The 25,558-nt window shown below is 39.7% G+C and overlaps 1 protein-coding gene across 3 annotated transcripts; it reads right to left on the bottom strand.

Annotated features, from left to right (window-relative positions):
• Positions 1 to 1,292: 1,292 nt before the first annotated feature.
• acsl3b (acyl-CoA synthetase long chain family member 3b) lies at positions 1,293 to 14,549 on the bottom strand. Of its 3 annotated transcripts, none has more exons than XM_059344669.1 (15): positions 14,359 to 14,549; positions 11,406 to 11,904; positions 10,386 to 10,563; positions 10,195 to 10,304; positions 9,897 to 10,035; positions 8,935 to 9,082; positions 8,652 to 8,775; positions 8,038 to 8,109; positions 7,792 to 7,931; positions 6,756 to 6,928; positions 6,548 to 6,622; positions 6,276 to 6,467; positions 6,080 to 6,194; positions 5,792 to 5,949; positions 1,293 to 4,217 (listed from the first exon to the last, which is right to left on the bottom strand). In XM_059344669.1, the coding sequence occupies exons 2-15, from the start codon at positions 11,754 to 11,756 to the stop codon at positions 4,060 to 4,062; spliced, it is 2,133 nt and encodes a 710-aa protein (XP_059200652.1). In that variant the 5' UTR covers positions 11,757 to 11,904; positions 14,359 to 14,549; the 3' UTR covers positions 1,293 to 4,059. The 3 variants fall into 3 exon arrangements, with proteins under 3 accessions (XP_059200652.1, XP_059200650.1, XP_059200651.1); XM_059344667.1 differs by having other exon boundaries at positions 8,935 to 9,085; XM_059344668.1 differs by lacking the exon at positions 14,359 to 14,549 and adding an exon at positions 13,176 to 14,292 and having other exon boundaries at positions 8,935 to 9,085.
• Positions 14,550 to 25,558: the final 11,009 nt, after the last annotated feature.

The following is a 25,558-nucleotide window of genomic DNA, read 5'->3' on the forward strand; positions in this document are numbered from 1 at the left end:
TCTGTTCTGTTTTGATAAACAATTATCTACCATTTTTGGCTGTTTTTAAAGGGAAAAAACCAAGAATTCTCAATTTTTTTAATGACTTTATGATTTAATGTTTTTATTTGTATACATGCATATTATATTTTTTGTGGGCAGTACATTTTATTTATTTTATTACTGTTCTATTATTTACTTCATCTCTTTGTATTGTGTTATCTATTTATTGTTGTGCAGCCCTTTGGAAACCTTGTGTTTACTAAAATTGTGCTATATAAATAAAGTGGATTGGACTGGATTGGATTATTTATTATTCTCTGATGTGAATATTTGCCTTTTTTAAGTCTTCTAAAACAGTTAACTATTTTCTGTTTTTTTACAGGGTTTTCGGGTTAAATGTCTAATTGGGCTCTGGGAACCTGCGATGGAAATTTTTCACCATTTTCTAACATTTAAAAAACAAACAAATAAGACCGTAGTGTGCAGATAATGAAAATAACTGCAGCCCTAACTGTTGATAATATCAGGGCCTCATATCCAAGATTCATTTATCCTAAGAACACGCTTCGTACAAATTTCTAGGGGTAAAATTCAGGCACTTTCAAGGTGCCTATAGCAAAAATTTCAAGGCTCTTGAAGCCTTAATCATTACATCTAAATTATTGTGAAAAATGAAGTTTACAGGATTAATATATATCCACAGCAATCAAGGCAAACAACACTTTATTTTACAAGTTGTATAATCATTTGAATTGTATATTTTGATCAAGTATTATTTATTAATTGCATGGGTGATTGTGTGGATGCAAACACCACATTAAAAATCAAGCATTTTTCAAGGAATATATTCCAATTCAAGAAGCACATTCCAAACCCTGTAAGAAATGCAGATGCTGTGCTAAAATGCTGGCTTATTTGGCCTTATTTAGGATAGCAAATGTACATGGAAGGCACAGGAAGTCAAGCTTCTTCCTTCTATGAATCAAATTATTTTACAGCTCTGAAGCCAAGGCCAACATGTGTCTGACAACATGACTCCTGAGTCTGTGAAAGGAAAAAAAACAAAAAACCTTTTGTTTACTAGCTCTGATTGAAGGTTGACTCCCAGGACTGCATGTTCTGTTTGCGTCCGTGCACCACACAAGTCCTTCACAAACCACATCCACTCGAACACTCACGCACAGACACACTGGCCTTGGTTGCCATAGAAACTCTGCTTTCAGGATGATTCTAATCAAGCCGCTGATCGAACCAGTCACACTTTGAGCCTCGCTCGTTGTGTTCAGGTGTTTAACACACAGAGACCATCAGTAATTACAACACAAACTTTTTTTATTTCATTACATGATTTTCAAGGCCAAATCACAAATAAATAAGGAAGGAGACACTTGCAATAGCCTGGCTCGCAGGGCCTTTAACCACAACAATCAAGGACCCCAAAACTGGTCAGTAACAAAGATTATTAAATATGTTAATAGGAGACTTTACACCTGTACAATTATTGGTATTTTGATTGAATCCCCTCTCGACATATTTACAATGCAAAGTGAAAACAGCAGGAGACGTCTTTTGCACCTCTGGCTGTTTTCGCCTCACCTTTAGTTCAAATGGATGGAGCAGGACACGGCATTGTGTGCTATCAACAGAACATTGGGGAGTGCTTCACATTCTTAAGACCCCTGAAGACAGCTCATGTGTGTCACAAGGCAACTAGCCGCCTCTAGCCAGGCAGAGGAAGAAGCAGCAAACAGCACAGTAAGCTACTGACTTTCCACTGAAATGTCAGGAGAGAGAACTGCTATAAAAAAGAGGAAGGGGGGAAGAGCTCGTCATGATAGTTCTGTTTTTTTGTTTTGTTTTTTTACATGCTAAAATAACTCTTCGGCGTTAAGCGGGTCGAGAAGTAGTTCGAGTACCTGGGTGTACCTTTATTAATGCTAAATGTCTGTCAGTACAAGCAAAGCAAGAGACGCATTCCAAGAGGGCAGCTGTGGGAAAGATTAGGCCCTTACGAAGGACCACTGAGCAAACATCTTGTGCCCGTCGTAGATAAGAAATAAAGACTGAAGCAAGGGTGTCGCTGATGCCTTCAGAGGATTTCACCACCAATCTGAAAACCTACAGTATTTAATCTATCGTTTATACATGACTTCAAACAGTTGAAAGACCCTTTGTATATACATTGCACATACAGTGTCATATACATAAATCAAGTTGAAGATACAGAAATGTAATCTGCTTTCTATATATGAGGTCTTGTGAGATTATGCTATACACCCACGCTTAAATAAAGGAGTGTGTTCACAATTAATTTCTTCAGTTGTTCGACTGGAGCGTGATCCTTTTCATTTCTCTCTCAAATATATATTTATATTCAAGAGCTTTGGTACAGTTGCACTTTCCAACATGCAAGTTCTACCATGCCAAATATAACATGTTTCACTTGACAGTCTTATTAAAAAGCATTACATTGTTTAGCACAGTACGTTCAAATGGGCTACATCTACACGTCCCCATCAGTGTCTCTCTACCGTCCTCTCCTTTATTCTTATGCAAGTGTTTCTGCAGGTATTCCAATATCAGTAACAGGCCTAAACATTCATACACTATGGAGGGGCTGCTGTATGTGCGTTTTTTTTCTTCCTTCCTACATTAAATTTGTGTATAAATATTGCACATTCATTTGTATTTCATATCCATAAGTAAAAAAGACAAAAGTAACAGTAACTAGATCTATGTCGAGAATGGATAACATATACAGTTGCGCCAAAAAGTAACCGATAAAAAGCTAACGAATGTAACTATTTTTCTAGGCTGGGCTAAAGTTCCCTTGGAGACATCCATATGGTGCATTGGTCATGACTGGAGGAATATGTGGCAGATGTGGCGGGGGCTACGGCAGGTCAAGGAACCAACAAAATAATCAATAAGACACAGGTTGGGAGGCATCCAGGGGCTGCTAAAATGGGGGGAAAAAATGATGCTGAGGGCAAAGAGCAGGGATAGAAAATGTCCCAACGGATGCCTTTTACAATTGATGTTTGACCCTGCTGCAAAGGCCGAAAGCAGAAGGGACAGAAGACTGAATCGCCTCGACTCGTCAAGTCAGTAAACAGACACTCAAATGTACAAACTTTGGGATGCGGGCAGATAAAAAAAAGAGTGGAAAAGACAAAAAAAAAAAAAGCTTTTAAACAATGGTCATTAGAGTATATGAAGTGTAAACAAATTGGCAGTATAAAACAGGAGGATAAAGAAATACAAAATTAAATAACAGTAAGAAAAACAGTAATCAAAAACATCTTGCTGCTCAATCTCTCATGGCTTTGCAACACAGATTTCTCGTGTACAGAAATACTCGTCAAATGGGTTTCAAAGCTGATAAACCAAACAAGAAGGAAACATAACGACAAGTAAAAACAAGAGAAAAAAAAAAGAAAGATAAATGAGATCTCTGCGAAGAATCCCACCTGAATGTCACTTACAGCCCAGGAGGGACCCCTCTATCAGGCTCATGCTGCCATGTTTCCCTGCCAGGTATCTGCACTATGGGTCGACGACCACGCTGAGCTGGTGGAAGGCTCCAGAGAGCAGGGGTGGAGGAAGTGAAGCAACAGATAGGGCGCGCTGACATTGATCCAGATACACGTCTAGCCTGGCATTTGTTTCACTTTCGAGTCAAGCGGACGTCTGACTTCGTGTGCCGCCTCGGTTGTCATGGCAACTCGAAGGGCTAAATCCATCAAAGGGGGAACGGTAAGTTCGTCCGGATGGTTCAGTCGTCTGTGTGTCTACTGCGGTTTGGTCTTGACAGAGAGCTTTAAGCTGGATTCAAGAGTTTTTCTCCCCCTCTTTTGATCGAAGCTGGTCGCAGGGAAGCCGAGGAGGAGGCGCATGAGATGCTTTATGTGTCTGTAATATGTGTTTCCTGTATCTAAAGTATTACTCCTCTCTGTGTATTCCTGGTAGTGGCTTCTGAGCTCCTTGTGTATGTGTGCAAGTATATATATATTTATTTTTATATATATATATATATATATATATATATGTATGTTTGTTTGTTGTTTTTTGTAGGTGTTATTTTCCTCCGTACATTCTCTCAATGTCTTCCTGGTAGTGTGTTTTGAGCTCCTTGCGTTTCAGTTTGAATGCGTCAGTGACCAACCCAGTCTCTGGTGTCCAGGGCTCAGGACTCAGACGGATCTTCTTGGGGATCTCAAACCGCTCCATTTTTGCTGGTTTGGGGAAGAGAGCAGAATCACAGGTCAGATGGTGACAGATACAGTATGATAGTAGTGCAAGTCTAGCACAAGACAGACACCAACACGACCAAACTGAACTGTCAAGTTAAGACAGTGAGCGTTAACACTTTAATTACACATTTTGTCTAGAGAGTGACAGCTGTTGGATTTTTGAGACCAATATCGATACCGATTTCAGGTCGCTTTCAAATATAAAGTCCACATTGTTGCATTTTTCATTATGTTTGGTTTGCTTTTACACTGTGCTTTCAAGCGCACCAAAACTGTAAACAAATGTCACGCTGTTGATGCTTTCCTTCATCTATTGGACAGAATGTGTGAGGGAAAGAGCTGCTACTTTTTTGCAGCAAGTCATCAGACCACGTCTGTCCACAAGACATTTTTCAAGCCTGCCAATACCTCACCTGGTGTTTATTCTCAAATTCTGCTCAAATTCAATTCAGAATGTGCCGTTTTGATTCGTTTCCTTCCTTTGTTTTGGACTGCGTTCTGACGTGCAGTGAACTGAACTCTGGTGCACTTGGAAGCGAACCGAGACCTCCGTTTTTGAGCGGACCAGAGTTTGTTTGTTTGTTTTTTTGCTGGTGTGAATGCTCAGACTATCCGACAAAACGCACCAGAGTTCGTTTCAAGCGGACCAAACAGCTCAAGTGTGAAAACACCCTTTGAGGGGAATATTCACTGATAATCGGTATGGTGGCTGATATGGCAAATTTTTGAGCTGGACAATAGTATAGTGGACATTGCACCAATTTTTTCACTAATATGGAGGTACACAGAAGGCTCAATAAAACTCAAGATATCTGTCATTTGTTACATATTGCATCATTATGACAATGTGGTGATGCTATATCGTAATCAATACAGTGCACTGGGAAAGAAAAGAGATGTCTTGGCTGGACAACGCGGGAGTGCCACAGTGTTTCTGCTGGTATGTTTTGAAACCACAGCAGGAATTAAATCACCTCAGAATTCAAAACGATCTGTAAGCAGCATGGGAAGCAAATGAGGTCATTATAAGCCTCTTTTTCCCTGCCATTCGATGTCTTAATATACTTTTATAACGCCAGCTGGTGCAAATGGCTATCGGCAATATGAGGCTCCATGTGTGTTAATGGCAGCATTGTTTACACTGGCAAGTATAGCACAAGTAACTTGAACAAATTTTGCAACAGACTGGATGAAACTTGTTTTTAAACTTAGCTGATTCCTGGAAATGCCTTTGCTATGTAACTAAAGAAGCTGTTGACTTGGGGCCCCTACCAGCCGGAGGAGTCGGTTAAGAGGAGCAATGAGTCAGAATCCAATGACGATATAAAAAAAATCTATGAAACAGATTCATCAAAAATTATGAATCAAGCTATTTTGAGAGGTCCTTGAGCAGATAGTCATAAATAACTGAATAAAAAACAAGTCTAAGATTAGCAGCTGACAGACAGGGACCAGACTGACAGACGCATGCACACACGTGGCCAAACACATGATCCCCTCCGGGCTTAGGCTTAGATAATAAGCAAAAAAAAAAAACAGAGGCTTGTTTTCCCTACCTGAGAGAGCAGCCTCAGTTATGATGCGGAGCACTTCTTTCTCTAGCAGGGAATTGTTGCACATCTCCTCCCATGTGCCCCTCACCTGCATCTGCTGCGCCAGCGCCATTAGCTGCTTGTGGTTAGGCACCACGAAGCTGATCACATACGACTGGTCGCTGAAAAATGTGAGTACATAAGAAAATGAGACACAAAGTGAAAAAAGCCACTGGCCTGCACTTAATAAAAGCACTTGAAGTCAATAGTCTGAAAGAAACAGATTCAGAGGGAGTGTTTGCAGGATTTTACCTGTTGGCGTAAGCACAGATGTTGTCTATGAGTGAGCAGTTCTTCAAAACAGCCTCCACTTTTCCTAGAGAGACATACTCGCCCGCCTGCAATTTCACCAGGTCCTTCTTGCGGTCTGTTGGAAGAGAACACGCGTCACAATCCTAATAGACTCATATCACACACATACACATGCAGTAGTTTGTGGATCTCCTACCAATGATCTTAAGGCATCCGTCAGAGTGGAACTCTCCAATGTCTCCGGTGCAGAACCATCTTTGGCCGTTCTGATCCACAAAAAAGTCCTCCCGGTTCTTGGTTTCATTTTTGTAGTAACCCATCGTTACATTGGGGCCGCCAAGCAAAATTTCCCCCCGTGGGTTGGGCTTGTCTGTGCTGTAGTAACCCCCTAGAGGAGCACAAACCTGCTTAGAATATCAATGTTTTTTTTTGCCTTCACTATATTTGAATTGTTTCCATTTGACTCACCCTCCTCCCAGTCTTTCAGTGTGATCTCTGAACAAACCAATGGAGCACCAACCCGCCCTGTGCTGTAGTCCCAAACTGAAAAAAAAGGATGCAGATTAAGATGTAGGTAATAACTACAAATCAAGTGCAATTTTGTATTTGCTTGTCTTTTAATTTCACAGAGGCTGACAAAAACAACTGCAGTTCCACATGAAATCCTCTCTCTTACTCTCGCTGATGGTGCCAGCTCCACAGGTCTCCGTCAGCCCGTAGCCCTGCCCCACGGGGCAGCACAGACAGATGTTCATGAAGCGCTGTGTGGCAGCTGAGAGTGGAGCTCCGCCAGAAAGCAGCACCCGCGTGTTCCCTCCCAAGAGTGCACGCACCCGTTTGAACACCAGACTGTGGAGGAGGTGGTGGACAAAAACAAAAATACACACAACATGTTGAGATGATGGCTGACTCCAACAACAACTCACACAGAGACAGAAAAAAATCCATTCAGAGTATTAAAAAGTTAACCCTCTGAGCCCTGAGCAGTTTTACGGCAAAATATAGATTATAAATCGATATGTAGATACACAAGTCCTGCACTTCTATGGAAACAGCACATTCATTTCTATACGTATGGAGAAGTCAAAAATATCTGTTGTGCAATAAAACATTTTACAAGCATAGAAAAGTGTATATGTAGAACAATCCGTTTCAAAGTGCCTACAAGTGTTACCAATATTAGACAAAAATGGGGCTCTACATGCTATACATATTGAATCATTTTCATTTTTGCAACCTTTCTGTAATGTTTTTTTAAACAGGATCTGGTTAGTTGTAGAATAAAGGATTTTAAAGAAACATCACTAATTTAAGCTTAGATTTAGTTCTCTTTTCTTACAGAAGCATCCATTACTTATGATTTGCTCTGAGAAAGTTGGATATTTAAGAATCTGACAATTAAATTTAGTTTATAGTTCTAATAAATGGTGTATTTTTGAAGATTTTTTCCTGCCTTTCAAACCCACCGTCAGGTTGTGTGGTTCAGATGGTTAATAATTCTACATAGCATCCAGATACTGACTAATACTGAAGAATGCCCTGTGCAAACACAATATCAGAATCAATATTATGCAATGACTCACATATGCTACACCTTTTATAGAGACTCAGTGTTAACAAGAATTCAATCCAGGCGATGATTAACCATGCAGTAACAGTTAATGTTTGCTCATTTTTCACAGGGGACGCAAATGTGTTAACATGTGTTTTACCTGTCGCAGAGAGGTGTGCTGTAGCCCTTGGAGATCTGCTCCATCTTGTAGTTGTAGGCCAGCACAAAGAGCGTCTTCTGGAGTTTGCTCATTTCCTCCACTTTGGTCATCACATTCTTGTAGATTCGATCCATGATCTCCTATACGCATCAGACAGGAAAACTCTCAGTTAACACTGTGTTATTGACTGGAACTGAAGGTCTGAGTGGACTGCATTGATGGTTTGTGCGGTGACAAAACACTTACTGGTACAGCAGCCATGAGAGTAGGTTTCAGCACACTGGTGTCCCCTTTACTGCCCTTCTTTATCTTGGTAGACTGTGAAAATGAAACAAAACAAACTGTCAACTCTATTGACTCGCTAATTTATGGAGGTGTCTGAACACGCACAATTCGTCTGGAAACATAAAAAACAAAACAGGATAGGAGTCAAGTTTTAAAAGATGAAAGCAAAGCACTCTGCTAGGATTTCAAGGATAATTAGTTTAAGGTTAACTTTGGTATTTTTCAACCTGGATCCTATTTTCTCATGTTTTTGTGTCTAATGGGGACAAAAAAATTTGAAACTGGCCCAGTATTGAGTGAAATCGCTGCAGCAGCAAAACAGGATGCAATGTTTACCTTTGGCGCATTTGCAAAAAGTCAAAATATTTTCAATAAAAGTGCCTGTTTTTTGGCACTGACAGGCTGAAATTATCATTCTAAGTTCCTGAAAGTTCCTTTTAAGAGAGCTACAAAAGACTAAACAAATGCATTCCATCTCAGCTGTAGATACGAGCATGTAAATCTGGTCATGTATATATATATGACATACAACACTGACCGCCAAGCAAGTTGTGTATGTGTGTTTATACACTGACCTGGTCAGCTAGGGTCTGAGGGGAGGAGTAGCCGATGCGACAGCCGTGAGAGATGCACACCAGTTCAGCGCTGAGCTCCAAAACATGCGCCAATGGCAGGTAGCCAATATAGGTGTCTGTTTCACTGCAGTCACAAAACAGCAGGTTAATTTAAAATACAGACACAGAAGAACATAAAGAGGTGGTGGCAATTGAAGAAAAGATGGGAGAGTGTATGTGTTTCAGAGACATTTTGTAACACAAGAGAAAAACAAGAGGGGACGTAAATCTGATGTTGCCATACTTGAGGTTTGGGATACGCTCAGCCATGCCGGTGATGCCAGCTATGATGTTGCCATGGGAGATCATGACTCCCTTGGGGATGCCAGTGGAGCCACTGGTGTACATGATGACCGCGATGTCCAATGACTCTGGCTGTCTGCGGTCTACTGCTACTGGAGAGACAGAAGAGCAGAGAGGTGATGGTTAGAGAGGAAATGGATCGTACACCAATATAAACTTTATTAGTATTAATACGTTATTATGAAGAATTGTGCTGCTCGCTAAAAGACACAAGTGAATGCTTCTCAAACAACTGTATTCTATAAAAAGGGTCTGATATTTTCACGAATGATAAAAATATTCAGAAAATCATCTATAAATTGTTAAATAGCCTATAAAAGGGTGAAGATCCTTGAATTGCTTGACCAACCGTCAATATATTTTATTTATGATGATATAAAAAAGGTAAAAGCAGCAAATCCTCACTTAAAAAGCTTACATTTTTGCTGATACTATAATCAATTAGCATTTTCTTGTTGTTAGCTCAAACCCCTCCATCAATTTATCTTAACCTATACATATTTAAAATAATAGCAATCTCCTCTGCAATTCTTGTTTTTTTATGAAACTGAAGGCTAAAATGAATTAAGAAAATATTTCAAATATAAATATGCTTCAATTTGCAGCATCCAATCTCTTATAATATTCCACTGTTTTCTTTATCAAATACTGTTAGAGGAAAAAAACAAGATAATTAAAAAAGGCTTAAGTGATTGTTAGAGCACAAACACATCATTTTCCTAAGATGTTGCCCAATATCATCACGGCAAGTGGAGGATTTGACCTCTTTTTGACTCTGTCATGCACAGCACATTACTTCAATTACACATCAGGGTGTTGGCTTTGTATTAAGCCTCCATCAGTGCACTTCCACCCCCCCCTGAAATTAGAAAACCTTTTTAATCACAATGCTCAAATACTCACTGTTGTCAGGCTTGGATCCCATGTCCTTCACAGCGTCCATGTTGTAGATCATGATGCCTCTGGGGATGTCTGGCCAGCTTTTGGGTTTACTGTCGACTACAATGATATACTGCAGCCTCGGCACATCGCACAGGATAGCCTGGGAGTTGGATGAAGGAGGGAGGGAGAAGGAAAAAGTAATTATGCAAATGAGGCTGAGCTTCTTATCACGCCCTACTGTAACACACAATAAACAGCCTGTAATTCAGAGACCCATCAGTGCATTTAAAGTGCAGACGGATAATGACAAAGCGGGTACCTTGAGACGGGTCTGAAGCAGGTCTTTGCTTGTGATGATGTGCGTGATCTCCGTCTCGTTCAGGCCGTGAGCGATGGCCGTGGGTCCAAGAGTGGCATACAGGGTCACGACTGTCAAATTCAGAACCAGTTAAGTTTGATCATCTCAGGGGCTTTACTTTAAATATACACATTTGTCTTTCTCTCACTCACGTGGGAAATTGTACATAAAGCAGGCTTGTGCTGCTACAATCCACTCTGCTCTGGTCTCACAGAAGATGGCGATGTTACACTTAGGCCTCTGGCCGAGCGCTGCCAAACCACTGCCAAAACACTTTGCTGCCTCGTAGGTGTCCTCGTAAGACAGCCAGTTATAGTTCCCTAGAATTACCTAACACATAACATTCAAAGGTTATGTGCAAAATTCAGAATTAATTCCACATATTTCACCCAACTAATGATGTCAAAAGCATCAATACTTTTGAAACCAAAATAATACAATCTCTGAAAGTGCCGATGCTATAATAAAAAAAAAAACCTGATGTGTGTACATAAGTTCTACTGGCCTGGGTAGCTTCAGAGCATCTTTTCAGGAGCAGTTTTAGTCAATATGACAAATATGAAGATGGTTTTATGAACCTTACATCCATAGGTTCCACACTGGTGGATTTATGAGCAATGCATATCTGTATCACAATAAAAACATGAAACTATTTAATCTGAAAGATCTGGTGTTATTCCCAGTGCAACATCAACTTTAATGTGCAGTCCGTTAGCACCATCTATAGGGCTGTTTGCAGCCATGCAGGTCCTAATGAGGAGGCTCTCAGCTGTGAGAGAAAGCACCAGGAACACTGCTGCTCTTCCACCCACATCCCTCACACTGTGCAGTGTCAGACTGCGCTGTCAGCCTCACAGACACAAGCAAACGTCCTATAATCCCACACATTCCCCTCATACAGTTCTAAATCTAGATGTGATGAGCGGTGCTACCCACTGACTTGACTTTATCTTTGCTCCTGAAAACAAAGTGAAACATTTGCACGATGATAATGGCAAGTCACCGTATCGGCAGATGAAGATAAATATCTACATATATCGACTATCTGCTAAAATAAGTCGCAAAATATTGGATATCTGGAAAATTCAATATTGGTGCATCCTTAATTTCATTAAATAATGAATGTGATACACAATCTATTTCATGTGTGCAACAATGACAGAACAGCTCACCTTCTTGAAGACCTTGCCATTTGGCTGGATCTCATCCTCCTCACTGAGCACCTCTCTGGTTCCCAGACAGTCCCTCTTTGGAAACCGACTTGCAGCATATTCAAACATTTTGTCAATGGTGTCCACCTTGGGGTGCAGCCATGCCACCAGCTTCTCTTGGCTGTTGGTGGCCCTGTAAGGCCCTGCTGGGTGTCCACTGATTGAGCGGGCCTTGATCCGACCGGCCCGTTCCAAATTGGAGCCCGCACCGGAGAAGAAGTACCAGGGTATGAAGGTGATGACCGAGTAGACCCAGACCACAGAGCGGAAGACCTGCAGCAGCAGGGGGTTCATATCCTCTTTCAACTTCATCTTTGAGGATTAAGTCAGTGCTGGAGATGAATCAAACCTGACAAGCAATGATGCACTGCACTTGTCACTGCTCTTCAAATATTCTGACACGCCGCTGTAGTTGAAGGTTGCAGGCGGTGCTTCTTTTTACGCTGCTAGTCAAGAAGACCTGTAACACAAAGGCACATGAAGTTTTATTCGTACAGTCGTGAATGAAAGATGTATCAGCACATTTGGAAATATCGAGCAACAGAAAATGTGTTACTGCCTCCTGGTAAGTGAATCCTTGCTTGCCCGAGGAACATATTTGCCTATTCTTAGGCTCTCTCAGTCAGCAGCACTATCTATTTCACCAGAAACGCTGGCCCCTTTGCACGCTCAAAGAAAGCACAACTATAGGACACTTAACGTCATCAACGATTAATATTAATGCTAGTAAATAGATAATGTTTGCAAATGCAGTATCACAGCATGTGTTATACTTGTAACTGGTGTCATTTGTTAGGATATACTTTAAAAAACCTTTGCATCAACTGATTGTCTACTGGACTCGCATGCACCCTCAGGGCCAGAGTGTAATTTGCAGTGTAGAGCTGTAACCACCAAGCCTGAGCATGCTAGAACTAGCGACGGGGATTCATTCTGCAAGAATGAGAAGAATCTAGCACTGACCGATGAGGTGGGCTGCTCCTGGTCTTATGTAAACATAAGCTACCTAAATATTACTTAACAATTTTAAAGTTATAGTTCTGATTTTTTTTTTTAAGCGAGGAGTTGTTTTTAACCTTCGTCCACAGCAGAACAGTGCTTAGCTTCTGGGTTCTAGGTAATACACTATACTATGGTAGTAGTAACTCATACAGCCACAATTCCAAAAATCTGGACTATTCCTTTAGGGAAATTTTTTATTTAGATAAACTTTTTTTTTCTTCTAACATGCTACACTTGTACTGAAAACAGTAATATTAAACTTCAGTGAGAGGGAGTCCTCAGTGAATGTCCAACTAGGCTAACAATAAAACAGCCCACTGCACCACTCTCTCGTGCTCCAGTAAGGACTGTGACAGTGTAATATTACACTGCAGGGTCCAATATGCTTCTACAACAATAGATAATTGCCTCTCACTACAGAGTTCATTATAAATTCAAAGCAGTATGTTTAGGCTAGGTGTGAGTGTGTGCACATGGATGTTAATCCAAGTGCTTTAAACATCCTCATCACTTCTCTTAAAAAAATATGACAATGAAAAACTATGATTTCTAAGTGAGTGCAAATAGTATGTCACCCCATTTATATTATCAAACTGTAGTTATATAGTGTTTCTATGTAAAAGGAGGCAATTCTATTTCTTTTAGTGAATCGACAAACCGCCTTTACCACCAAGTACTGAATGCACATTGTATAAACCATCGCAACCTTTCAAGTGAAGGTCGTCTTACCTGTTGTGCAGCAACTGATACCATAACCAACCGACACAATCAGTAGATTTATTTGGACAGACCAAACACAAAGAAGTAAAAGGCAAATCAGGAGGGTAAATTCTGCAACACTTGCAACACAGGTTCAGTCGATGTGTACTTTAATTGGAATGAAGTAGCCACACCTGTTCTTAGTTAGTATGCCAATAGCAACATAACCCATGTTAATATGAGCAAATAATTAGAAAGTAACACAGTTGTAATACCCAACATATTCAGTTCTACATGCAATATTCCATGATACATATATCACTACTGTAATGCCAGCACTTCTATTCAGGTTTGTCATGTCAAATAGCTGATTTGAGACCCACATGCACATTGTGATGAATGCATTTTTTAAGCATACACACACACACAGATAAACAGATAGATAAAGGTTTGATACATACATACCGGAGATGAACACCACATATTAAGGTAGTAACCCTAGAGCATTTTATTTTTGCCCAACAATCTATACTGATTTTTATCCAGCTATAATTGCATACTATATATATTTTATCCACAATGATGCCAGTATGAGTGAGCACCAGAATAACAGGATGATGCTAACCTACACAACTTTCCCTCTATGACTTCAATCTGGTGACAAACTTCTTAAATCAGATAATGCCTCTTTAACGTGTATTGTTAGGGAGATGTTAAAACAGATTTGGGTGTATTTATTTTAGACATACGCAATATTAAGATTTAGGATGCGAACACATTGTTATGATAACCTGTACACTATTCCAGATAGAATATGTGATGCTGTCAAAGCCTAACCGGGTCATGAGGGAGTATTCATTTTAATCAGATAATATCAGGACGTTTTTCACTCCGTCCGTGCCTAAAGCTATACAGAGCTAGCAAAGCAGCACCAAGATTAGCAGCTAGCGGTGAGCTCAAAGACGCGCTGGTAGCTAGCATACCGGGGTAGCTAGCATTTAGCGCCTCAGCTAACCACTGCAGCTGTTATTGGCCGGCTGCTGGCGTAGTAAAAATCTGTCTATTTGTCATAATGCGGTCAAAAGGCGACACAGCCGTCGTATGATACACACATGTAGAGGCAATTAAAGGCGATCTTGGTCGCGCTGTTGAGCAATCTGGTCGCTAGCAACCAGTCCCTCTCATCAACATCTGCAAAGCGATACATTCTCACCTCTTTTCTCAACCGCTAACTGGAGCCGCTGTGGGACTGGAACAAGCCTGTTTATCCTCGTAACCAAAGCTCTGACATGATATTGATATAATCTATTTAGTGTGTTTATAGCAGTAGATTACAATAGCTGGTCTGTTATAATACAAAATTGAGTGAAATGGTAAATCTGAGCATCGCGCCGGGCCAGTGCTACCAGCCCGGAAGCTAATGAATGACGTCGGGACAGCTCTCTGTCAGCGATTGGACCGCTGGAGGTGGCGCGTGCTTTGGGCAGCCGGGACGTCAGTGAGGTTACTAGAGTTCACAGCTGGTCTACACCATAGACCAGGGGTCTCAAACTCAAATTACCTGGGGGCCGCTGCAGGCAGTATCAAAATGACCAAAAATAAGACACAAAATGACCAAAAAAGACAGAGCATGACCAACAAAGACACAAAACGACAGAAAAAAACTAAATTACTTAAAAAAGACAGAATTACCAAAAAAGACACAGCATTACCAACAAAGACACAAAACTACAGAAAAAAAAAATAAATTACTTAAAAAAAAACGAATTACCAAAAAAGACACAAAATTACCAAAAAAGTGGTAGTAATTAAAGTGACCTTTCACACACAACACGGTAAAGTGCCTTTCATATAAAACTCACATTAAACTTTCATATCAAGATGAGGGCCACAAATTATCGTCATGAGGGCCGCGAGTTTGAGACCCATGCCATAGACTGTATATAAATAAGGTCCACACCGTCGGTCTGAGGGCGCAGAGGCCCGGGTTATGCTACCTATACACAGGGCCAGATTAACACTTTGCTGTACCCTGGGCAACAATATTCAAGGGTCCCATCATCACAACCCCAGAATCACCATAATCAGGCAAAATATAGAACAAATTACAGTAATATACAGTTAATATACTCAATACATCAATAACTAACAAGTGCATTTTCATGTACAGATGTGCAAATAGAACTCAAAAAGCTCATAGAACTACAAATACACCACTATGTCCTCTTGTCAAGGCCACTCACTCACATATGATGTTATGAAAACAAAAGACATCAGCATCCATATAATCTGGCAAAATTGACGCACTACATAGACTGCAAATCTTTCAGGGTAACTATTTACAATACTACAACTAGATATTTTTTTTTAGCATTTTTTACCTACCATGCAATTTTTCCCCCTCATCATGCTCTTAGTAAAAACGTACAAACTGGAGGAGAACCAGCTTTTGGCTCCACCTGCTGTAGTGTGTGCAGTGGTTTGTGTTGAAAAAAAAACCCAACAACAACAAAAAGAAGAGAAGACGCCACAAAATTCCCCATCACAAAGCTGAAAAAGAGTTCCTGTTTTTCTAACATGAAAAGTTGACTATTTTACAGTAAAGATACTAGATATAAGGGAGAAAAAAAGGAAAGGAAAATTTAGAAATCAATTCATGATATACATTTATGTCCTATTTAATTGTAATGTGTTTAATTGAATAGTTATATTTATCAGCTCTATCAACTTTCATTCAGTTAATCATACATTAATTATCGCTTATTTATTACTTATTTATGTATAGGCCTACATTTATTTATACATTTTACACTGGGTCTCCTACTGTTCTCTTTAGGTTCGAACCGGTCCAGTCGACCTTGCTTCGATGTTTATTCACTATTATTGTGTAGTAACAATATCATCACCCTGTTAAAATAGTCGCCTTACTCATTTTTTCAAGTTTTGCAGGAAACACAAAAAACTTCACCAAAAGTGTAACATGACATTTATTGATCATTTCACTCAAAAAGGATGTAACAAAGGATAGCTATTGGCATTGTAATAACACACAGCCACACAGCAAGCACAGCTCCCCCCAGTGGCATGGAGCCAAATTGAAATGAACATGACATGACATGACATGAAATACAAAAATGAATATGGCTCATACACTGTGTATAAATTATGTAACTTAAGAGAAATACATGACTTAGGCAATTTTTTGAACATGCCTTTGTGACTTAAGCAAGATATGGTAACACTTTATTTTGAAGGTGTCTACATAAGAGTCACACAAGCCTGTCAGAAACAAGACATGACAAGTATCATGAGCATTAATGTACTTCAAAGTATCATTAATGTTCACGACACATCCCATGTCATGTTTATGACATGCTCATATCACTCTCATGTAGACACCTTAGAGTAAAGTGTTAACAATATTAGTGTCAACAATAAAACACTGATAAACTAAACTGATAACTAAACAATCTCCCTCTAGCTCTTCTTTGCTGGGTTCTTATCTGATGCCTATGAATGTGGCAAATTGTCAACGTTCGTTCTGCGAAGCAAAATCGCGCATGCGCAGAACGAAGCGAATTCGCGCATTCGAGCGAAAAGTTTGGCGTGGAAGTTTTGGTGTGAAAGTGTTTGTGTTTTTCCTATAGGCAAAGTTCTTATGGGCCAACTCCGTTGCATTTAGCCGTTGTATAGCGAAATTTGATATGGGCTTATCCACAATGGACTTTATAACCGAAACATGCCCACTTAGCTTGAAGCTACCAAGCTAGTGGAGGCTACCGCAGCTAACAAGCTAACAAGCTAGGCTACATGCTACACCAGTGCGGACAGCAGCCGGCCGGCTCGCTGACTAACACTGCCGTGATGTTCCTGTCTGTTGGTGTCCCAGCTTACACTGCTTAACTCATGGTAAGTTACTCTAAAACTTTACCACAGCAGCTTCAACTTGTTTTAGATATATAATTAGGGTAATTTGAAATACCGGTTTTGTCGAGACTTGCAGTCATGTCGCCAGTGTTACCTTGAATAAACATAACCTTTACGGATACTTACATGAGGCAAACATGTTAACCTGAATTTTAATTTAATTTTACTTTAGCTAGAAGTTGTTTATTTTGGATGACCCTTAATTAAACTTTATTATGAGCTGAGTGATATGTAATTAGGTTAGTATTCTTATCTTAGATCAGGGTTTCAAATGAGTGGCTCGTTATCCAGTCACTGCAGAGCTTGATAACGAGCTGATCATTTGAATCAGGTGTGGTGGAGGAGGGACACATTTAAAACATGCAGGGCAGTGGTCCTTGAGGACTGGAATTGAGAAACCCTGTCTTAGATTGGATTGATACTGGCATATAATTATATATTTTTTGCTTATTAATAACTTCTACTCGGGTATGATTAAAACAAACTTATTACATTAGGAAAATCTGCGGGTTGTTTCTCAGTGTAGATGTGTCAGGGCGTATCGGTTAACGTGTAAAATGATAATCCCCCACAGCGCTATTAAACAGTATGCATTTACCTTTATGATGTGACACTGACAGACTGTCCGGGATTATTATCTGGAATATCAATTAAGACAGGCCATTTTATATTTACTTATTTCAGTACATTTGTCAATAAATTTAACTTTCAGTCTTGGTAACTTGACTTTAGACGGCTGACATTATGATCACATTATCTGTCTTCAAAGGACTACAAAATAAATTAATTTGATTAATGTTTTATATTTTTGAGGTTTGGATCCCTTCTTCCATTTTATCCTTCACATGTCACACACTAGTGTTTTCAACATTATTTAGACACTCTTCATAGCTTTTTGTTATATATATTGTTACCTGAAGCATTTAATACTCATTTATTTTCCTCCCATAGTCAGTGTGAATCATTGGTGACAGCTCTGTGTCCAGTGAGCTGCTGGACATCAGCGTCTGCTGGTGGACTGTGGTGGAAAGACCTTCTCCCCTTCTTTGAGGAAGAGCTGCCCAGATGTCTTCTTCTTCCACTGTGATGGCAGCAGCAGCAGCATGGGGGAGGTCAGCAGGTCAAGCTGCTCACCATCATGGAGAACTTTTCTAGACTTAAATATTGTCCACCTTGTTGTTTTTTATGCATTTTTATTTACATTTGAGCTAACGTTGTCTTTATTGCTGTGTGAAAATGTTAGATTTAAAATATCTAATACAACACAGATAAAACATTCAGCATTTATGTTCAACTCTTATTCCAGTTGATATATGTCTAATTTAAAAAATGTGAGAATACAATCAGGAAGCTGATAAATGTGTGCTTTTAATAATATGATTTAATGCAAAAACGTAAAAACACTACAGCAGCAAAAGATTTAAGTCAAACTACACATACATAAAAACATCAATATGTAACCTCAGATATTGATGAGTTGTTGATGTGTTTGAGTCCAGTTGTGTCTTCTCATGTGGAGCATCAGAGGTCCACCTTGTCTGCATCACCTGCAGAGGAAAACTTTACACAGACAAATAGAGATGTAAGTAAAATATGTGTTACAACGGACAGGCTTTATTTTCATTTCAGTTTTATTATACTGATTATTGTTTAGGATAACGAAACACATTCAACAGTATTAACTACTCTCAATATAGCCTGTTAGTAAACGTTATCATGCTTTGCACAGTTCCTCCTGAAAGACTTAACGTTATGTGTCAACTAAAGTCGACCACAATCAGTCGGTTTCTGGAGTGTTTTAATATTCAAATGCCTGCTTTGATAATGATATTAAATAAAAAAAAGTCTGGGGTCCTTCGCCGTCAAATTTTACGTTACTGAATATTTCACAGTCCGAGTCTTTATAACAAACTCCGTTATTTCTGAACCATGCTTAAATGTGATGCTTTTTAATTACACAGACATTATTGTAATTACACACAGATGAACACGTTAAACTGGGCCGAGTGTAGCGTTAACTTGATGCAATGGTAAATTTAGTCATCATTTCATAACATTGCATAATGTTACCATACTAACATGGTAAAGCTTTATTTTCCAAACACACATACGTTGTGTTTGATTCCAAGTATTACAAAAATAAATGAAAATGTATTACTTATGACTTCAGTCACCATACCGGTTTAATAATATCTTCTTTACTTCACTCCCGTTAGCATCGAAGGCAGCATTAGCTGACTAACATACTACTGTAAACGCTAATAAATGATCATTTATATATAAAATAAAACGAGAATAACACTCGCCAACAACTAGAGCCTGGGCTTCTTGTGGAGCAGTGGTACAGCTCACCACACAGCAGGTGGTGTTAGTAGTCCGATGTTTGCCTGTAAAACTCTCCGACAGCGAAAGTTTCCAGTGAATTAGCCACGGCGCTAGTAGCTACACACAGCTAGTAGCTACACACAGCTAGCAGCTACACACAGCTAGCGGCTAGTGCCGTCCGCTACGTCACCTGTCACTCAGAGCGGGGACCGCTTCATTATGCAGAATTTTCGAAACTTAAACTAATGAGATATAAAATAATTCACCCCCCTCAGAGTTGTCATGGAAGCGGAAATCAGCTTTTGAGAGTAGAGGCATCGTTTGAACCAGGCGGTAAACATGTTTATTTCTACTGTGAAATCGGACATTTTAACATGAGAGTCAATCTAAGTTGCTCCCTTCTGCAGCCTGCCTCAAGCGGCGAGTCGAGGAATTGCAGTTTTTGGTACTTGCGCATAGGCTTCACAGCTCCGGACCGGAGCTTGCCGCTTGGTCTATGGCCTAGCCACGCACTTCCTTTCCTTTCCTACAGAGACAGAGCGCCCACCGGAGGGGAAAACCATTCATCGCTCTCCACTAGCTTGAATGAAGGTGCCTCCTTGTCAATTCCGTCTGTTAGCAAACAACATAAAAATCTATAAAAGCTGCTGAGTTGAAAAACAATACCAACAGTGTAAAGGACCCATAACAACGGGTTTTTTAATCTGCCAAGCCGAAAAGCTGAACTTTTAAAGAGAGAAAAAGTGGATACAGACTTTAGTAGTTACAAATACGGAAAACTGACTGCAGACTGGTTCAAAACACTGTGCTGAGGCTTGTTTCGAAGCTCTGTGATCATGTGACCGATGAAATTTGAATGATTTGAATCTTTGGCGCTGCTTCATTCATTAAAAGGAGACGCAAAATGATCGCTGTTCCCCCCTGCTTCATAGCGTTACAAGAGATCTTTAATTGCATAATTCCCTCATGTACACAAGCAATTCATTTTCACACTGTAGCAGAAGCACAATATTCACTTTTTTCAAATTGTGGTACAAGGAAGTCCTTCAAAATCATTCAAACAAAAGTACTTTTACATTGTTGAATTTGAATATTTTCATATTATTTGTTCCAGCACATTCAAACATGTTATGAGTAGCCTAATGACATTTCAAAGTGTAACACTTTCATGTGAGGACAATGATTCTCAGAAAGAAGACACAGCTGCTTAAGACTGATTTTATTGTTTTTGTGTTGGAAATGGAATCAATAAGATGTGTGAATCATTTGGAAGTTTGTGGCTGCTATAATTGCAGCTGACCACTAGATGTTACTGGTAGGGTCTGTCTGTCTTTGAGGCTTTGAAGCTTCAAATCTTTTTTCAATACAATCAGGAAAAAGCCTCAAAAGCTTCTAAAGACTTCATCTGCCCATCTCTAATATTAGCCTACGTGTACAGCACAGTTTGTCACTAAATCATATATCCAATGTCAGTATTAAACAAAGGTAGAGTTGGTAGTATCACTGATCTTTAATAAGAATAGCTAATTCAGGGGATGTAAGAGGTGTCTGCACTGCTGTCATCTGTTTCTGGAAATTTGGTGGAGTTTGGATTTACAATGCAGTGAAAATTCCTCCCAGTTCTGGCCTTGTTTCTGTTCCAGTCCAGTTCTGTCCACTTGTTTGTAAGGGGGGGGGGGGGGCGATCCAGATTAGAAAGATGGGTGTGGAGTTAGATAAAAGGACAAGAAGGAGGAGGGCAGTCCTTGAACCATGTGAAGCACTATTCATAAAGTTGAAAGATAAAATTGACGTAAATCTTCATATACACAGGATGATAGAAATACTTTTTTTCCCCTTCTGCAATCATCTGACAGGCACCATCCCAGATAGAGCGGTCTGCAACAATGTGCTGATTAGTCATACTGTAACTGTTGAAAATCAATATAATCTGGTCTCATGACAGTAACTGGTGGTGGTCATTTGAAAAAAAAGTCATTGGGTACAATGCACCAATGACTGCATAGTTTGCTTGTTCACTTAACAATGTAAAAAGAAGCAGCTACCAAAAGTAGCTGATAGCTGCTATTAAAGCTATTTTAGCTTTCATTATCCAAGACGCTGAACCTGAAGATATCTCTTGAGTCACTGCACTTCATTGTCCTTTGGCCACAGTTGTTACTTTAAACTTTAGTCAGTTACTGGATCCAAATTACAGGGCATTTATTAAATTAGAAGGGTAGTCCATTGAATTACAAAATAACATGTAATCTCATCTGTCTTACTTCAAAATCAAACATTGACAATTTTTCGCCCACGATACACACAAAAAAAATGGATGCAGACACAAAAATGTGATTTATTCCTTTATAACTCCTGTGTTACTATTTGAACTAGATATTTTTACAGAACGGTGTGCCACTGGAGGCCATTAATATATATATAATTCATTATTTTGTAATGAAAACAGTAGGCATGTGGTTTTTTTTCCCTTTGTTGCATTTTCACTTTGATACACCAGAGGGAGTCGGTGCACATTTTTTTAATGAAGGCTTTTCACTGTGCACTCTTTCACAATGCTGTTTGTTTCAACTCAACAGAGAAGATCAAACAGTTCAAGAAAGAGGGAAGTCTTCTTTGACATGTGAAGAGCGACATAAAGAAGGTGGCATGGCTAGGTAAGATATGTTTGACGCTTTGACCCTGGACATTGATCTCTTCTCACTGGTCTTTATGAGTATTTTCATGCTTGTTAGGCCATATGTCTGTGCAGACATATCCTGACAAATACATACATACATGCATGCAAACACAAAAGTTCATGCCTTTTACATCTTACAAACACACGCCATTCACACAAGCATGTGATCACATGACGAGGCAGAGTGCGTACAGACTGGTGATAATCGCTCTCCTCAGGCTATGTCTGAGGTCATCTTGATGGGACACAAACCATCAGAGGGCAGATGTTATGACCAAAAGGAACACTTTCATGTCCTCTGTGAAATCCGTGTGTCCAATCTGATAATGACACAGGGACACACTTTGCACACACTTAACAGCAAAACACAGGAAGAAAGGAAATGTATCCTGGAACTGTCTGTCTCTAGAGTGACCCCGTCTTTCTTAACAGCATGCACAGAGACTAATCGCTGTTCCCTTGGGATCCAACACTGACAACCACTGACCAGTGTCATGTGACTTGTTAGGGTGTTTACTTCATGATATGTTTCTTTAAAGTTTGCCACTCTCAAAGAGACTTCCAAACATTGAAAAGACCAAGAATAGAGGACTTAAAGGAATATTGTACCCGCAAAATGACCGTCTGTATATCTGTAACTCACAATGTGTTACCTTGAATTCCTGAATCCTAAAATAGAGGAAATTCTCGATGAATTTAAGGAAATTGATGGCTACATTTAAAAGCAACAAAAATATTTAAAACAGCCTTTTAAAAACTCACGTACCTTTTGCACTATAATCCAAGTGTTGATGGTCCGGTCGTGCGCTCAGTACTTCCCAAACACATGCATTTCTCTGAAATAATACTTGTTAAAATACTTCAGCCACTTCTGTGTCTGCTTTGTGCAGGCACGCTGCTCGTCCTTGTAAATCCAGAGGAAAAGTGTTCTTGTGCAAACATGAGACACGTAATTAAGATTTTTGGCAAAATGCATGTGTATGACAACTAATGAGCACCCAATTGGAAATTAAGACCTGGATTAAGCCTGGGCTATATGGATAAAATCACATATCATGACATTTTTGACTAAATACCTCGATATTGATACTGCAAAGACCTGCAGGGTTGATTATTGGTGCTTTCACAAAAATATTTACACTGCTAAATAATCGTCAGTAACGTGGATGTAATGACAAAGTGTGTAAAGAAAAATAGTAGAAGAGCTAGAACAGCCTGGTGTTGAGCAAGGCCCCTGTTAAATAAAGTAAACTAAACTTAACTCAAATAAAACCATTCTACTGAAATGCAGCCTTAAACCCAAGAAAACGTCACTTGTGATATCATGATATCCAAAATCTAAGCTGATATCTGGTCTAATATCACGAAACTGATGATAATAGTTAATATTGATATATTGCCTGGCTCTAACTTTGATTGTCCTGTACAATTTGCATGACAGTTGGTAAATAGATATTTTGATATAGTTTTACTGTTTTGAAACACAACCTCCGTTTACGTCAATTCACAAGGAATTTGTTCTGGTTTTGGATTCTCTATTTAACATGGAAGCATGTGGGGAAAAAAAGTTTTCTTCTTCTACAAATTCACAAGAATTGGTATACACATTTTTTGGGGGTAAAGTGTTCCTATAAATGAATGCTTTTAGGTGGATCACTGTTGCATTCCAATCCTTGAAAGTACAACTGCAGTAATAACTATTGAGCCTCTGGCTGATTATGAAGCCCTGATGTCCAGTTGGATTTATAAGGAAAGGGGGGGGGGGGTGGGGAGGCTGTGTGGGGATTAGGGAACAAAAGGATCCTTCTCTGTCATCAAAGAGGATCTGCTTCCAACTCATCCCCTGCTCTGTGGCGACAGCTTTTTATTTTTCGGAAAGAGGGAGTGGCGGCTGTAGGGAGGAGGGAGTTTGATGGTAGGGGATGCAGATTTCAAAGTAATCTTTAACTTTAAGCCCTGCAGTCTCTGTGAAATGAAGCCCTCTGCCCCAGACACAGTGTTGCCTATGGCTCCCAGTAGAAGCCTACCACCCCTCCTTCTTCTTCTCAAGCTTTTGTCACGGTGGCATTTAAGTGGCATTACTCACCGACTGGATGACCAAGTGAAGGAGTCCCTTTGAGAGACCTGAAAGAGATGGATTTTATCTCCCGAGACCAGTGTCGCCTCTTAAAACAACACTAAGTGGAGATAAATACCCACTGTGTTTTTGTGATTCAGCTAAAACCAAATGGAGACATCTTCCTGAATCATAACTTATGTAGTAACCCAAACCTGGTAACTTAACAGCAGTGTGCTTTTCTTAAAGGAATGTAATTTATATCAAACAAATACACAAATATTAAATAAACCCACATTTTCTTGTACACTTCACTTCCCTGTAACCAGAGACCTCTGAGAGTGATCAGGGGGCGGAATAAGTTGTTAGTGGAGTTTACATATTCTTGTAGTTTTTATGACTGGGAAAGCAAACTTAAGCCCGTTGTTTGATTTAAAAACCATAGGAGGTCATCTGCACTTCCATTGTCTCACTACTTTACAACAATAGTTAATTTGGCACCCTACCCTAAAGTTATTTCTCTCATCTTGGGAAGGCTCATGTCCCCTCAGGGTCATTGGCCCGGAATCCCCTGCTGACCTGCTCCACCATGGGGAGTCAGTGTAATCACACAGAGGTGGTTACGGGGTAAGCAGGTTCTGTCATTGGCACAATGGGTCATGTTGTCAGAAATGGCAGTGGCACAAGAAGATTATAATAAATCGGTCAAATACAATCGGCTTGACACATACAGTACACACATACACCTGCTTGCACAGTAAAAATTCTTCCAAGCGCCTGAAATCTGTCATGTAAATGTTTTTTTAAGTGTGGGAGGAGAGAAGGGGAGGATACTGCTGTCACAAGCAATCTTCCAATTATACAAGTCGGTGTCTGTTAATGTTTCCATTAGAGGGGCATGTCAAAGTCCTCTTTTAAATATTTTTAGTCTTCAGTGGAAGCCTTTTGTCATGACGTGCTTGTACATATTATCACAGTTGCATTTTACTCATACATAGCAAGAGATTAAGGCTAAAGTGCATTAACTTTAAAAGGAGTAAAAATAGAGACATAGAGAGGCGAAGTCCCTTTCCCAATACACATACTGCCATAATCCCAGCAACATATATGTCTAATGCATTATGCCAAAAATACCAGGATGTCCTACATCCAGTCCCATTTTGCAGTCTGCAAGCTAGCATGCTTTTCTAGCTATTCTCCAGTCTAGTCGCCATTATATATATATACTGCATGCAACAGTATGTACTTTGTTAGGGCAGCTGTAGTATTTACTGAAAGCAAAAGGGAAAGAATGTGATCTGGATTGCCGCTCTTATCAAATATGTTCAGTGGTCAATGGCAAATCATTTTTCGATCCCCTCTGAATTGTGCCATAAGTTACACATATGATGTTTGTCTGTGCAAAGTATATTTTTGCAAGTCAAG

The sequence above is a fragment of the Centropristis striata genome, chromosome 11 (genome assembly GCF_030273125.1).
Source record: "Centropristis striata isolate RG_2023a ecotype Rhode Island chromosome 11, C.striata_1.0, whole genome shotgun sequence".
NCBI classification, from domain to species: domain Eukaryota; kingdom Metazoa; phylum Chordata; class Actinopteri; order Perciformes; family Serranidae; genus Centropristis; species Centropristis striata.